This window comes from Mustela nigripes, chromosome 14 (assembly GCF_022355385.1).
Source record: "Mustela nigripes isolate SB6536 chromosome 14, MUSNIG.SB6536, whole genome shotgun sequence".
Taxonomy (NCBI): Eukaryota; Metazoa; Chordata; class Mammalia; order Carnivora; family Mustelidae; genus Mustela; species Mustela nigripes.
The window spans coordinates 48,141,751-48,156,389 of NC_081570.1; the positions used below are offsets into that span (position 1 = coordinate 48,141,751).

The window sequence follows — 14,639 nt, forward strand, 5'->3', positions numbered from 1 at the left end:
GACTTCCCAATTTGCTGCCCTCTCAAAACCACAAAGCCTTCCTATCTGGGTGCAGGAGAAGATCCCCCTGGTCTAAGACATCACCTGCGGGAAATGGGGCAGAGGGCCCGAGAGAGCAGAGCAGTCTGAGTGCCCCTGGGTCCTGACCCTGCACTGTGGCTCCCGCCTTAATGAAAGTGGGTCCTCTTCCAGGCCTCACATCCCTGAGCTGACTCAGAAGTAGGGGGTGCAGCAGCTTTACAGAAAGTTCTGCTTTGGAAACTGGTCTTCAGGCTGTTAAATGAAAAGGCTGTTCATCGTTATTTGGATTCCGATTGAAACTGGACCCTTTGTCTCTGGCTGCGGAACAGTTCCAGTTCCAGACAAAGGGACCTTTTCTTTGGCTAGAATTCCTCTGCTTTGGAAAGCTGTGACTGACAAGTGATGGCAAAGTGCATCTGCCTTTAGATGCTTTGGGTTCTGCTCAACTCATTAATGCATCAGATAAAATAGTTCACATTCCAGGCAGAGCTGCCTTCTTCCTCGCCTTCACCCAGTGCTGGGAGAAAAGAACACATTTGCATCTGTTCCTGTAAAAGGCACGTACACAGCGGCGGGTGGGTAGGTAGCGTCTTAGATGCCTTTCAACATTGTAATTGCTCTAGTTTTCTTTGGACCTACTGGAGTCTTAGGGATACCTGTCGCAAACACGACGGGACTTAGAAGATTCTCTGGAGACCGTGTGCAGTCATGGAAACAGCAAGGGATCCCCTCTGTGACTTTGGGCAAATTGCTTTACCTCTCCGAGCCTCGCTGTCCTCTTCTGAAAGAAAGAATATTCTCTTCCTCTCATACGTCCCGCTGAGAAGTACCCGCTGACGGGTATGTGAGCACCAAGCTCTGTGGGGGCTCAAAGTCAGTTTCAATACATGTCCATTCGCTTCTTCCCTTAAAGCAGCCCCATGCAAAAAAAAAAAAAAAAAGTGTGTTTGAGGGGAAAAAAAAGCAGTTTAATATTTTGTAAGCAAATCTTTGCCATTTGGGGAGCAGGCTCCTCTGTGCAAGCAGAGAGATTGGGGCTTTGCCAACTTGGGAAAATGTCTTCTACGTGAGGAGGAAGAATCTCCCTGGACCTCTGGCAGTTAGTTTCACTGTGGTTTCAAGAAATACTTGGTGTGTGCTAAGTAATTGTAGGTTTCCCCCATTGACTTAGGACTAAATGTTCCTCCATCTGAATTTTGTTTTTTCAGCTCTGGCAGTTACAGCGAGGGTTTCCCCCATTCTGTCTTGTTCAGTATTTTCATCATTTGTCTTTCCATTTATTCAAGTCAGAGGCCATCTCGGAGCACACCAGTGTACCAAGCACTGGGCTTGGCGGGGGGGTGCAAAGGAGAACACTAACGTCCTGCCAAAAGGGTCATGGCAAAGAGAGAAAGTGCTCTGGGTACTCTGCCCAATGTCCAGAGACTAGACTGGGGACCAGAGGATGCTGGTGTCAGTGTAAGTCAAGCCCAGGCAGGGCCTGGCAGGGAACAGTTGACACACTCGAGGTTTAAAGGAAAGTCCAACAAAGAGTCTACTTGCAGAGGTGTGGGTGGGCTGTAGGGAAACCCCAATGACCAGGCAGCCCCCTGGGGCCACCCACAGTCTTACCACCCCGAAGCTTGCAGGGTCTAGGCAGGGACCTAACCAACCTGAGACTTGAGGGGCTATGTAAAGAGGTTGCTGGACTAGAGCTTGGTCAAGGACATGACCATGAGGACAAGCGAGCCATTGATGAGGTCTACCCACGCCAGTGTCCCTAGACCCACAGAGGCTGGAGGTGGGCAGGGACTGATCTGAAGGAGACGTGGAAGCAGTGAGTTGGATTCCCTCCACACCTCAGCCCCCAGGGGGGCCGGGGTGAAAAGAGCCTTTAGAGATCAGGTCAATACTAAGAATCCTAACAGCTAATGCTAATGTAGTGCTTTCTCCAACCCAAGCAGTATTGTAAGTGCCTTGCCTACAATATCCTTGGAGAAGCCTTAGAGGGTGGTGAATTTTTAACCCCATTTTGTAGATGGGGAAACAGAGACAAAGAGGTCCAGTAACTGGCCCCGGCTCACACAGCTAGATCAGCAAGGAAGCCAGAATTCAAACTCTCCCCGTCTGGCTCTAGATAACTTAGGGTGCAGCTGGAGAGCTGATGGGGGATTCATCAGGTTCACTCTGGTTTCCTGTTCCCAAGGGGAGGGAACACTGCAGGTCACTCCTTCCTGCTCAGAGCTTGTTAGGGTTTTGACAGGGTCAGGACGGGCTGGGAGGTGAATGGCGTTTGGAGGTGTTTGCTGTCTTCTAATAGAGGCTGGGTCCACAGGGATGGCCGCAGTCACTCTCCCGTCCGTGTGAACCCTGGATTCTGCAAAGGCATGCAGTGCTCTCCTGATTTGGCCAACACAGCCCTTCTGGGCTGCCCGGTGACTGTCCTTCCCCTCTAGATAGTGGGTGGGCACCTGCGCTGTCCCTTCCCACTGTTCCCGTTTCCAGCCCAGCTGAAGTGCACATAAAAGGCCTTCACTCGCCATCAGTCTTCATTGGGATGGTAGCCGCCACCGTTCTCAAGGGCTTGACAGAGGCTAGAGATGTGCTGAGCCCCGTGGGTGCATCTCTCCTGAACAAGACTTACTCTCATCACCATTTTACACACTGGGAAACCGAAGCTAAACCTTTAAGTAACTTCTGAAAGACCCAGGGCCAGTGAACTGGCTCTGAGCTTTTCCCAGAGACCCCGCCCCCAATACTTTCCAGCAGAATCTCAGGTGGGCCCTGCGGTCTGGGGATCTGGTATTCCCGAGCCCCCTGGGCTGTAGCGGGGGTGGTGGTGGTGGTGGTGATTCAGTTCCGCCCTTTGTCCAGGTGGCCTGGGCAGCTGACCCAGCCTGGAAATAGCAGGAGGAGTCAGGAGGTAGTGGGAGCCCCCCACCCCCCAGGGTGAATGTGTCAGGGAGCTCTTCCCAGAAAAGACAGGAAGACAAGTCTTTGGAAAAGTCAGTCTAATGTCTAGAGTAGAAGATTTTCAGGTCTGGCTACAGAGCTTACCTCTGTGGAGTCTGCTGCCACCTCCTGATTAGCAAATGCATTTATACTTACATTTTGTACATTTTTTATTTATATTATACATATATACACACATGGAAAATCCTGAGACTTCTAAATTCTTTCTGTTCACCTTAAACCCACTGTGAACCCTCCACTTCCAGGAGCTGGCATGTGGAGGACTTTCTTGCTGCCTGGTGGACCACTGTCCATCCTTCAGATGCCTCCATAATGCCCATCGCCTTTCTGGTGAACCTCCATTCCCTCTCTGGGACATGGGTTCTTTCACCATTTAAGCCCTTTACCATGTGCTAGATCGTGGTTAACTAGTCTCAGTTCAGCTGTGGCCGAAACCCTGTGCTTGGCCTCACGGAGCTTCTGTTCTAGCAGGGGAGACAGATGGTAAACAAGATAAGTAATCATGCAGTGTTGGAAGATGCTGAGAAAATGGGGGGGGGGCGGGGAGTCGTGGGTCGGGATAGCCGCAGTGAGAAATGGGGGTTTATACAAATACACGAAGGACACAGAGGGAGTTGCTGTGTGGGCATCTGGGAGGAAGTGACGCAGACAGAAGGAACAGCATGGGCAAGTGCCCTGAAGCTGATTCAAGAAAACAAGGAGGCCAGGCTAGCATGGCCAGGAGAGGAGGGGACAGTCAGGGTGGGCATCAGGTCCGAGGCTTATAGGCAGAGAAATAGGAAGCTGCCAGAAGGATTAGTTACACTCCCTTACTCTTCCCCATTCTTAGTGCATCTCAGTTGGAGAACCAACCTCCAGCATGGTCGTTATCTCTTTCTTATCCACCATCTTTTTGAGCCCCGGATAGCTGGACCCGGTCAGATCCATCTCTGTATTCGCCGCGCTCCATGAGGCACTCAAGAAGTGTTTGTTGAAGGGAACTTGAACCAAATGGCAGGTAGCAGCTAGCAGGAGCCTGGGAGACCGGGGCAAAGAGGTCTCATGAGTTGATACATGGGGTGGCGGGTCCCTTGGGGCTCCTGGGTGCCTTACCAGCAGGCTGTGAAATCCTTTAGAATCAGGTCAGCCCAGGGACCTGAGCACTTGGGGAGGAGGCAGAGGGTGCCCACCGTGGCCTTCACGCCACATCATGTCAGGTGTTTCTGTTGCTGGCTCCCTAACCGAGGTGTGCCTTGTCCTGTGCAGGCATGCCTGTGGTCCTGTCGCAAGAGGTGGAGTCTGTTCTTGTGGGCGCTGCTATTCTGGGTGCCTGTGCCTCGGGAGATTTCGCTTCTGTACAGGTATGTAAGGACCAAAGGGTGGGACGTGGCTCCTCCCCTGTCTGAGGCTATCCTTCCTCTCGACAGCAGCTCACATCTTGCAAAACACACATAGGATATAATTAAGAAATGATAGGTTCCAGCCAGGGAAAGCACAAACACTTCTAGCCTCAGACATATTTATTGCGGTTTTCATTTGACTTGGCCTCTGTTAGTGCTGGTCATTCTGTTTTTCTGTTAGTTTTCTGTTTTCTCCTTTAAAATAGCTCTTAAATTATTTCTTTTAATTTCCTGTTGACCTTTTTCTAAAATTTCTTGTAGCAAATGACACAGGTAAGTTTCAAAATGTCAGTGTTTCATGTAAATTTCAGATTTCTGTTTGCTTATTTCATCTCCGCCCACCACTTTCCAAATAATTTCGAGGGCTCTATCAATAAGGGATACAAATGAGAATGTGTTAAAAAAAAAAAAAAAAAAAAAAAGAAGAAGAAGAAGAAGAATTAAAGAGGAAAATAGGGAACAAAGATATAGGAAGAAGGAAATAACTCAGTGGCCGTGATGGAGCACAGAATTTGATTCTGAGCTTCCTGGCAGCCAAGACAAAAAACGAACCCATGATAAATTGCGTAATTCTTGTTTTCAAAAAAGAGGAAATGTTAGTTTCTTGTGGGAGACAAGGCTTTTCCTGCCACCAAATTGCAAAAGACATCTCATACGTAGGTTTTATGGAGAGACTCTGAGTGATAAAATAATAATATTAACAATGGGTTCATGAAAAGGTGGAGAAGCAGCAGAGGAGGACTCCGGCTGCCTGGGCTCAGATCCTGTCTTGACTGCCTCCTTAGCTCTGTGACCTGACCATTTTGTTCTTCACTCCATTTCTTTATCTGTAATAATCATAAGGAGTACATTTGAGTTCTTTCTCTAGATCAGGAATGTACAAATAGTCCCGTTATTCCCGTTTTATAGGTGAAGAAGTTAAGGCATGAAGAAGTGAAATAAGTTGGCCTTGGTTGAAAGAGCTAGTAAATGCCAGAACCAAGGAGTCTGGCTACCCAGCCTCAACAGAGAGTTCAAGAAATATTTGTTCAGAGAGCTTAAATGACTTATCCATGGTCTCCAGGTCCGGAGGAGAAGCCGGGTTTTCCACCAGAAACCTAGTCACTAGAGTGCTATTTGTGTACTAGTAACTGTGCTGGGAGCTCTTCCTGTGATCTTCCTGGCATCTGTAATCTACACGGGCAACAGAGTTTAGACAATAGAGATCCAAAAAGGTAACAGAACCAAAGGGGACACTGTTAGAAACACAGGTGCACAAGTCTAATTCGCTATCTGTGCACTTTGTACACATTTTGAGACGTGTGATGTCCTGCACAGTGGCCAAACCTGGGGAACGATGTCTGTGAAATACCTTTCCCAAGTCATGAATGCTAAGTGGCTTTTAACTGAAGTTTATAATCAACTGGTACAGTTCAATTCTCAACAATTTCTGGATTTTCTGGTATTCTCTCAAAAACACTGCATGGAGTTCTTTATTGTTGAACTGTCAATGACTTGTCAGTTAGTATTTTGATGGGTCCACTTATGGAGATGTTCTCACACGAGATGCCCTTCCGGGGACAAGTAGTAGCTAAACCAAAACCATAGAGATGCTCCGAGGGGCCCTGCATAGTCTGGCATCATATTGTTCCCTGAACACGTCCCCCCATGTGTCTGCATTAAAGCCCTAATTCCCAGTGTGATGGTATTTGGAAATTGGGTCTTTGGGGTAGTGATTGGGGTCTTGTGAAACTGTGAGGGTGGGGTCCACATGACTGGCTTAGTGCCCTTCCCTAGGAAGAGACACCAGAGAACTGGGGCTTTCTCTGCCAAGTGAGGCCCTTTGCAAACCAGGAAGACAGCCCTCCCCAGAACCTGACCCTGCTGGCCTCTTCATCTTGGGTGTCCAGCCACCAGAACCGTGAGAAAATAAGTTTCTGTTGTTTACATGCCCAGTCTATGGCACTGCATTACAGTGGCATGGGCGGACTAAGGCATCTCACTGATCTTGATGGCCTCTCTGCCTGAAGAGAAGATGTTTTCATTCTTGTGTTCTGTATAGAGGAAACCAAAGCTCCGAGGGGTTTTCGGTAATTTTCCCAAGACTGCAGTTAGTTAATACAGGGCAGACGCAAAATTGAAACTGAGGTCCTCTGGATCTATATCCCTTCCCGATTTTTCATTCTTTTTATACTTTGTTCACTTTATTTTTTCTCTCTCTTTTTGTGTTAAAAATTGTTTTTGGCTTCCTAAATGTTTAAAGCTGTGTTTTCTGAAAAGAAATGCCGTCGGTCACAAATCAGGAGTCAGTCTGCAGCTTGAACAAAGAGTAGTGTGGGAGGGGGCCTGCTTCATGAGATAGATAATGCAATACCGTGACTTTAGGGACCTCAGTGATATCTTGGTCAAGTCTGGAGTTTCTAGCTCCAAGACGATTCCGCTCACATCTTTCCCTAAGTGGAAACTGAACTTAATTCCGCACTGACATCATCGTCAGTACATGAGATTTTCTGTGAATCTTCTGGAACAGAATCTTAGATAGGGTGCATCGAATATTGGGGTTGGTGATTCGAGTAGCAGCTGCAAGTCTTACAGCATTTTAAAGACAAGCTCCTCTCTCCTGTTAAAACCAAAGAAATATGAGCCCCATGTGACTAGAATTTCTAGGAGACGCTATAATCTAGTAAAGAGAGTCCCCAGCTGAGAGAGCCCTGAAAGCTCATCTGTCCTTGTATCCCCAAAAGAACCGTGTCGTCTTGACCCTTGTGCTTGCTTGCTGTTGTCTTCAGGCAGTGGCACCTGGCCTCTCCAGGTACTTGCTTAATTTGCTTATTTCCTTTTTAAAATTGCCACTCATGTGGGACTATTGAGATAAAGAGCCTTGAAAACTCTAATGACCTGAATGAGCCCCAGGTATAATTATCAACATCGCTATAGCGATGATGTTCAGAACCACTTTGGAAATGTAAATGAACTTAGGCCTGTCTTCATTCACCCCTCTCCAAAGAAGAGGCACGAACCCCATGTGCCCCAGGTCTGGGGATGAGCTGAAGGCTCTGGCAAATCGGTGGATTTGCTTTCTCCCTGTGATTCATATTTTTCAACTAGAACTTCAGTACAGTTCGTTCTTTGAACTTGAGAGATCCTGCTTGGTCTTCAAGGTGCCTGCTACCCCTTCCTGTAAGAAAGCTGAGCAATTCCTGCCAGCAACTCAATGTTGCTTTCTCTTCTCATAGACCACACATTCAGTGGTTGGAAGGAGGATTTCACTTTACACTACCATAGTGCACAGACTTTGGTAGACCCTGCCAGACTCATCTCCTCCAGAAGAATGAAAGACTAGGAAGAGTTTAGAAGACCCAGACTACAGACCTAGGAAAGAGATCTTAGGGAAGACAGGGTTTCCCGATTTTCTGGGCCCATGAGTAAGGGGTAGAGCCCTCTGCCTTCCTATAGTGATAGCAATAGGTCAGAAAGATTTAGAATTGCAGTTTTATTATTTATAATAACTGAAAACCTGTCTGTCTATTGCAATCCTGGGGAAATTTTATCAGATGAAGAGGGATCGTGGGTAGAATGTTCTGGTGGAATATTAAGGGGAGAGATTAGTCAGCATGGGGGCCATTACTATTTCACATTTTAAAGCCTGCCAACAGTGCCTGGCCTCCACTTCTTATTCTTTTATTCATTCATGTGGCCATCCTCATAGTCTCTCTCTCCCACTACCTCCTGCTTCCTTCCTGCCCTCCCATACCTTAGACATCAAAAGCTTCCTGCTAGTCCCCCTTTCAAATGAGAATCCCACAGAGGGTACTGATGTAGCCATCCATCTGCATTAAAGACTAGAATGACTAATAATTCTTAAAGAGTTGTCTCTCTCTAGAAATGGTGTTCTCCATTTAGTAGTTTTCAAAACTCTATTCCAATAGATAGTGTGGCAGGTACCATGGCATGGTTATGTTCACAGATAGCTCAGATCTGTAGCTTAATCAGTAGAATGGAATCAAACCACAGAGATGCCACCTCATGGTAAAAGATCAACTATTGAGTAAGTGGGAGGAGACTCAAGGGGGCATCTTCCTTGCTCCTTTTATTCACTGGAATATGGAATCCATGCAGTCTTGACCTCTGTGACCTCTTTATCTGACCTCTCCTGATCTCCCAGAAGTCACCCCTTATCACTCCCTTGGCTGTCCATGCACTATGAAATGATTCTCTAATTCTGAATGTCCTAGAAAGCAAATAATAGTGATTAGAAAGTTGGGAGCAACCCATAACCCTTCTTTAGGCTCCCAGAAAACCCTCTTTTTTGCTCCTTGGAAAAGGAACAAACTGGGGGAAAAAAAAAAGTTCATGAAATACCAATGTGCTCACATTCTCTAAGCACAGATAGTAGTGAAGTTTGAAGAAATGCAAAGGACACGTGAAACGAGAAACCAGTTTCAAGATGCTATGAAAGAAAACTCAGTCGAATGGCAAAGAGGCAGAAATACAAAATGACATTCCATTTTCTGCTTCCTTCAAGCTCCTGCAGATGTCATCAGCTTTCTGTAATTTCTTATCTTAAAAGACAAAGCTTTCTTATTGTTGTTCCCAATCTATTTATTCAAAAAAAGCTTTAATTCTAACAGTGCTATTTATGTGGACATTTGCTCCCTACTCCCCCGCCCCAAAAAAAAGCAGCGGAGGAAGCCTCTGAAACAGAAATCAGCAAAAGGGGACTGTAACAAGAGATAAAGAATTCCCGATGTAAGGCACGTACCACTATAAAGAAAATAAACCCTTGGAATCAACCAATTAATCAAAACCTTTCTCCCCCCATGGCGTGAGGGTTGCCACCTCTGTAAACCATTGACTCCGTGTGTTCCCACCATCAGCTTTCCTTGTCGTGTTCCAGACAGACTCCTGTGTCTTGCAGACCAATTCGTGTAAGTGGCCTGTTGAGAGCTGTGATTACTCACCCTTGCTGTGATGTGCGCCCACAAGGGAAACCATCCGCACTGACCACAGTGGTCTGGCCTGGAGGTCAGGCCTTTACAGACATCCGCATGGCTTCGCTGAAGCCTCTCCTATTCTTTTTTTAAAAAAAAAGTTTACTTCCTTCAGAGCCAGTTCTCTTCCTCACCTGTCCTGTGCTGCAAAGCCTGTGATCTCATGTATGACCCAGTATGTCTCTGTTCTGTCTTACTCTGTGGGAGCCCGCTCTCTGTGAGTCTGAGATCTGTCTGGCTTTCTGTCACAAGCTACTTGCCTGATTACATTCTGCAAAGTGAGGCTGATGATCGTGATTTTCATTGCTAGAGGTTTGAAGAGACTGACACATCACGGGATGTTTGGAAATTGGGAACCATCCCATTTCTTGGCACATTCTCTCTTCATTTGCTCCCCCCCACCTTTTTCCTGGGCTACAAATTATTAGTTGTGTTCATTGGGAAAAAGTAAGAAAATTCAGCAAAGCTGAAAAAAAAAATACAAACACATTGATCTTACTAGCCTAAAATTGCCAGTATGTAAGACTCTGGTTTTTATACTTCTAGTATTTTTATACATAATTTTAAACCGCTTTACACTTTTTTAAATTTCAAAAATGTGTTCATACAATGTATCATCTTCTGTAGTTTTTCTCCCACCCAAAAATATGTAGTAAACATTTTTATTTGTCATTTTTATGGGTCGCATAATTTTATATCCCATGGGCTATATCCGCTTATTTCAGCAATCCCCTCATTTTAAATATTTACCTTGTGTCTGTTATTTTAAAGAATGCAGCAGCTGACATCTCTGTAGCTGATTTTTGCAGATACCCTAAATTATTTCCATAAAATAAATTAAGGAGATATAATTGTTTGGCTGAAAAGTTTCCCAACTTTTAGAATTCGGATCCATATTAATGGCTTATCCTCCCACCGACGGTGGATGAAAATCCAGGGCTCCCATTTCTCTCATACGAGGAGTCTACTGCTGTGAATTTTAGTTCCATCTAGCTTTCATCCCGAGGCCCTTTATAATCCTATTCATTTCACATATGGTCCTGATATTATCAACTTTCTTTAGTTGCCTTTTGCCCTTTGCTGCTTAAGCGTGTGTTTCTGGAGATACAAGATTCTGGTTTCTAATTAAATAGATTCAGATTTCTGATTGAATTTTCTGAGTGTCCTGTCCCACATGTCAATGCCTCATAGAAAGTCAACAGAAAATCCTGGAATGAGAATTAGTAGTTTAAAGAAGGATTAAATTAAGAATGTGATGCTGGCTCTAACATTCATTAGACTTATTGCCACACCTGGTTAACAGTACATTCTTCTCTTTTCAAGTATCGCTCACTCTCAAAAAATAAAATAGGTGACGTATTCAGATTCTGATTAATTGTAAATCTCCTGTTCCAATCTATTTTGCAGAATGGAATTATGGGTATGAAAGTCAAAACATTAGCTCAAAATTCTAATTATTTCAGTAGAGAGTATATAACATTTGACTCTGCTGCTCCTTCCAGGGTGATGTAGGAGCAGAGCCTGTCACTTTCCATCCCTTACCATTCATAGACTCTTTGTGGATCAAGTGGGGGTATGACAGTCCCTGGTGTGCAGATGAGACTCTGAAACATCAAGATGTACTTGATACAAAGTCAATGTTCTTTTTATTCCATCAAACCATATCCCAGTAAATACACACACTTTGCCTGGGAAAGGCATGGATTTCAGCATGGCAGTGCAGCTGCCCTTCACAGGGTGGTGTGGTTTACAGAAATTCTCAACAGCACACATTTGTCCTCACTGTTTGGGTATCAAGTTTAGAAATAAAAAATAGGAAGTATGCCCTCTTTGGTTTGGAAATTTTCTAATTCCTTTGCCTGGGAAAGACTTCACACCCTGCCCACCTGTATTGTTTTATTTTTATTTTATTTTATTTTATTTTATTTTATTTATTTCCTTTTAATCATAATCCACCTATATTTACTTTTTAAGGAGGTAGATACAAAAAAGCACTTGAACTAATTCAGAGCTTTAATTAAGAGACACTTTTTATGCTATTGTTATTAATACAAAGATTTAAGCTAACAAACATTTTTTTCCCCAAGTATGTCCCTCCCATTTTTTTTAGTTAGCAACTTAAGAATGGGACTTTTTATAACAGCAAACAGGGGCCAAACTTCAACTGAGACCTTTAGAAACTTAGAAGGATTACAGAACTGTAAAAATAGAGTTTACCAAACTATTTAACTTTGTTTTGTTCAAGATACCATTTGTTTCATACTGGTGCAAATCTAAAAAGCTGTATAAGATCTTTCTGTGGAAACAAAGGCTTGCAAGTAATTGATTTCCTATTATAATGGTCATCCATAATAAAATCCCCTTTTGGAATAAACTGGAAATGAGTAAGTTGGATATAATTTTTTTTTTCCCTTCTTATAACTCATGAAGAGCAGACCCCTGATGTATGAGCTTAGTGTTCAGAACAATAGATTGGGTTGTGAACCTAAATAGGAGACCAGGAAAAACAAGAACTTTAGGTAAGTCAGGAATTTTTCTTACTTGGGAAAAGGCCCAAAAAGATGATACACACAGATACTCACATACATACACACGTACATACATACCTACATACCACGTTCCATTGGACAAAGTTGGATTCTGGGTCATGGGATGTATAGAGGGTGTACTGAGGTCAATGAAAGAGTTTTGCTTGCAACATGGAGGCAAGTGATCAAGAAATATTCAAAAAGAAAGAAAAATTTTTTGCATTTGTTTATCTGAGGTATTTGGAACTCTGCAGTGAGGCGTAGGAAAGAACCTTGTGTTCAGAAAGTGGAATGGCATGTCTGTCATAATATGCATAGCCAAGAAATTCGAACATTTAGAAATTTGATATGACATTAAAAGTCGTATATGAGGACATTTCCTATCCTGTTAGAATAATTTTACAAGGGAGGCGGCAGAGGGGAAATGACCTACCAAACAGAGCCAGTGGCTGAAAGGGATGGAGCCGGAATCCAAGGCTTGGCTTAGGACTTCAAAGCGAAGGGTTATTCAGCTTTGTCATGAATGAAAATGGATTCTTCTGGGGCTGAGTGTGATTGCTGTTGTTTAAAGAACCTACTACCAGTTTAAAAAACTAGTTGTTTACAGAGCGCCTGGGTGGCTCAGTTGGCTAAACGTCTGCCATTGGCTCAGGTCATGATCCTGGGACACCAGGATTGAGCCCCGCATTGGGCTCCTTGCTCACTGGGGAGTCTGCTTCTCCCTCTGACCCTCCCGCCTCAGGCTCAATCTCTCTAATACAAATAAATAAAATCTTTTAAAAATAAATAAATAACTAGTTGTTTAAAAAATAGACCACTAGAATTTAGATATACCTAAAAATGTCACTGTGTTAGTCTACACCTGCACAGAAGGCACTTTCATATTAGGATAATCGGAGAGAATTTAGTAGAGGGACTCTGTACAAGACTGTAGACCAGGGCATGGAGAAGTCACGAGGGAGGATGTGGTACCCTGGGGTTTGTAACAGTTGGAGCGTAAGAGGTGAAGAGTACAGTTTCTAGAACCCCAGAATAGAGGCCTGTGTGGAGACTACTGAGTCAGCCTGTTTGCCGGTGACTCGGGAAGGAAAACTGAGTAACTGACCTCATTTTCCTCCCACTCTCTGATTTACAGCTGGCTTCCTCATTGGCTGGACTTAGCGGGAACTCATTGATACATTTGGTACAAGTGAGACCGGCAAGGCCCAGAGAAGGGTGGGCAAGGGGTCTTCAGGAGCACATACAAAGGACCAATTCAGGCATCTAAGCTGGGCTGTTAGGTTGACTATGGACCAGAGGCTCATCTGTGAATCGTTTGTCACTGATTGGTGATGAGGTGAGGGACTTGCATCAGAACATTCACACTGCAGTGTTCTCGGTGAAAGAGTCTGGGTATCCGTTCACATTCTGGGGCAGGCTCCTTACAGCATTATGGCCAGGCTATCTGAATGAGACTTATGGAGATGCCACAGCAGACAAGGACAGACATCCTAGGGCCCTCAAAAGGTGCTCCTTTATTCCTGCTTCCATTTTCCTGCCGTACCTCCACTAAAAAAATGACTAATACTGTCCTGCAGGTTCTCTGAGCAGGGCACTGTGCTAAGGTGTTATAACGATGGTACTTAATTCTCAAAAGTTAGATTCTTCACCTTACCTTTACAGTAAGGAAACTGAGTCTCAGGAAGGTTGTTTTTTTTTTCTAGTTTTTTAAAAGACTTTATTTATTTATTTGAGAGTGAGAGAATGAAAGAGAGAGAGAGCGCATGAGAGGAGGGAGGGTCAGAAGGAGAAGCAGACTCCTTGATGAGCAAGGAGCCCAATGCAGGCCTCAATCCCAGTGTCCCAGGTTCACGACCTGAGCCAAAGGCAGATGCTTAACCGACTGAGCCACCCAGGTGCCGGCCCAGTCTCAGGAAGTTTAAGTCATGTGTCCATGTTCTGACAGTAAGCGGCAGAGCTGACAGTCAAGTCCAGATCTGATGCCAATCTTGGACTTGCCCTGGGGTGTTCTTAAAATTACCTGACATTCACATCCAGGAAATAATGCAGGATCATAGGGGATTGGCTTGTTTGGACGCCCATGGCTGTGTTCTGTGTTGTCGGTAACTACCAACTCATGGTTTCTGGGAAAGATGTACCCCATGCTCCAAGAATCAGATAGCACCATTTATAGGTCCCATGTTTCTACATTTCACAAGGCCTTTCCTGACCCAGCCAGCCAGATCAGAAGGTGAAGCTGATTTGTTTCTAAGTGGCCTGTTGTCTGTTTCCATCTCTTTGTAAACCTGGGAGGTCGGGAAGATGGTGGGGAGAAAGAATTCATGAGAGGGATGCATTTCCTTAGAAATGTTATTAATTGGCTGGGCCAAACAAGAGAAGGAAATAAAATAGCTCTCCTTACTAAGTAAAGGCATTTTCTTCCCTTATCTCATTAAAAATTAAAAGCACTCTTGGTTTAAGTAGGGCAAATTAGTAATTAAGTGCTATATAATCAACTTGTGTAAACATAATATTGAAGGGGAGGCCAAATTAATCACTCCACTGGCTTGTTTTTGTCCCCATTAATGTACCTTTTACTTCGGTCCTTCCTGTGGTGTCAGGATGCATTTTCTGCTCTCCATTGCTGCAGGGGTTCGGGTGGGCTCTGCTAGCCAGATGCCAGCAGACTCAGTGGGGAAAGGTGTGCATGTAGGCCTTGATTCAAGTAGGTGAGAAGGATCCCTGTTTAATTCTTTTTTTTTTTTTTTTAAGATTTTATTTATTTATTTGAGAGAGAGAGAGAGAGAGCA

General features: G+C 44.5%; 1 protein-coding gene across 10 annotated transcripts in view; it reads left to right on the forward strand.

The window, feature by feature from the left end:
• Nucleotides 1–14,639, forward strand: part of FGGY (FGGY carbohydrate kinase domain containing) — a 400,085-nt gene that overhangs the window by 319,122 nt on the left and 66,324 nt on the right. For all 10 annotated transcript variants that reach the window (XM_059374911.1, XM_059374919.1, XM_059374913.1 and 7 more), the window contains one exon: nucleotides 4,219–4,313. In XM_059374911.1, coding sequence (XP_059230894.1) covers nucleotides 4,219–4,313 — 95 coding nt within the window. The remainder of the gene's footprint in view (nucleotides 1–4,218; nucleotides 4,314–14,639) is intronic.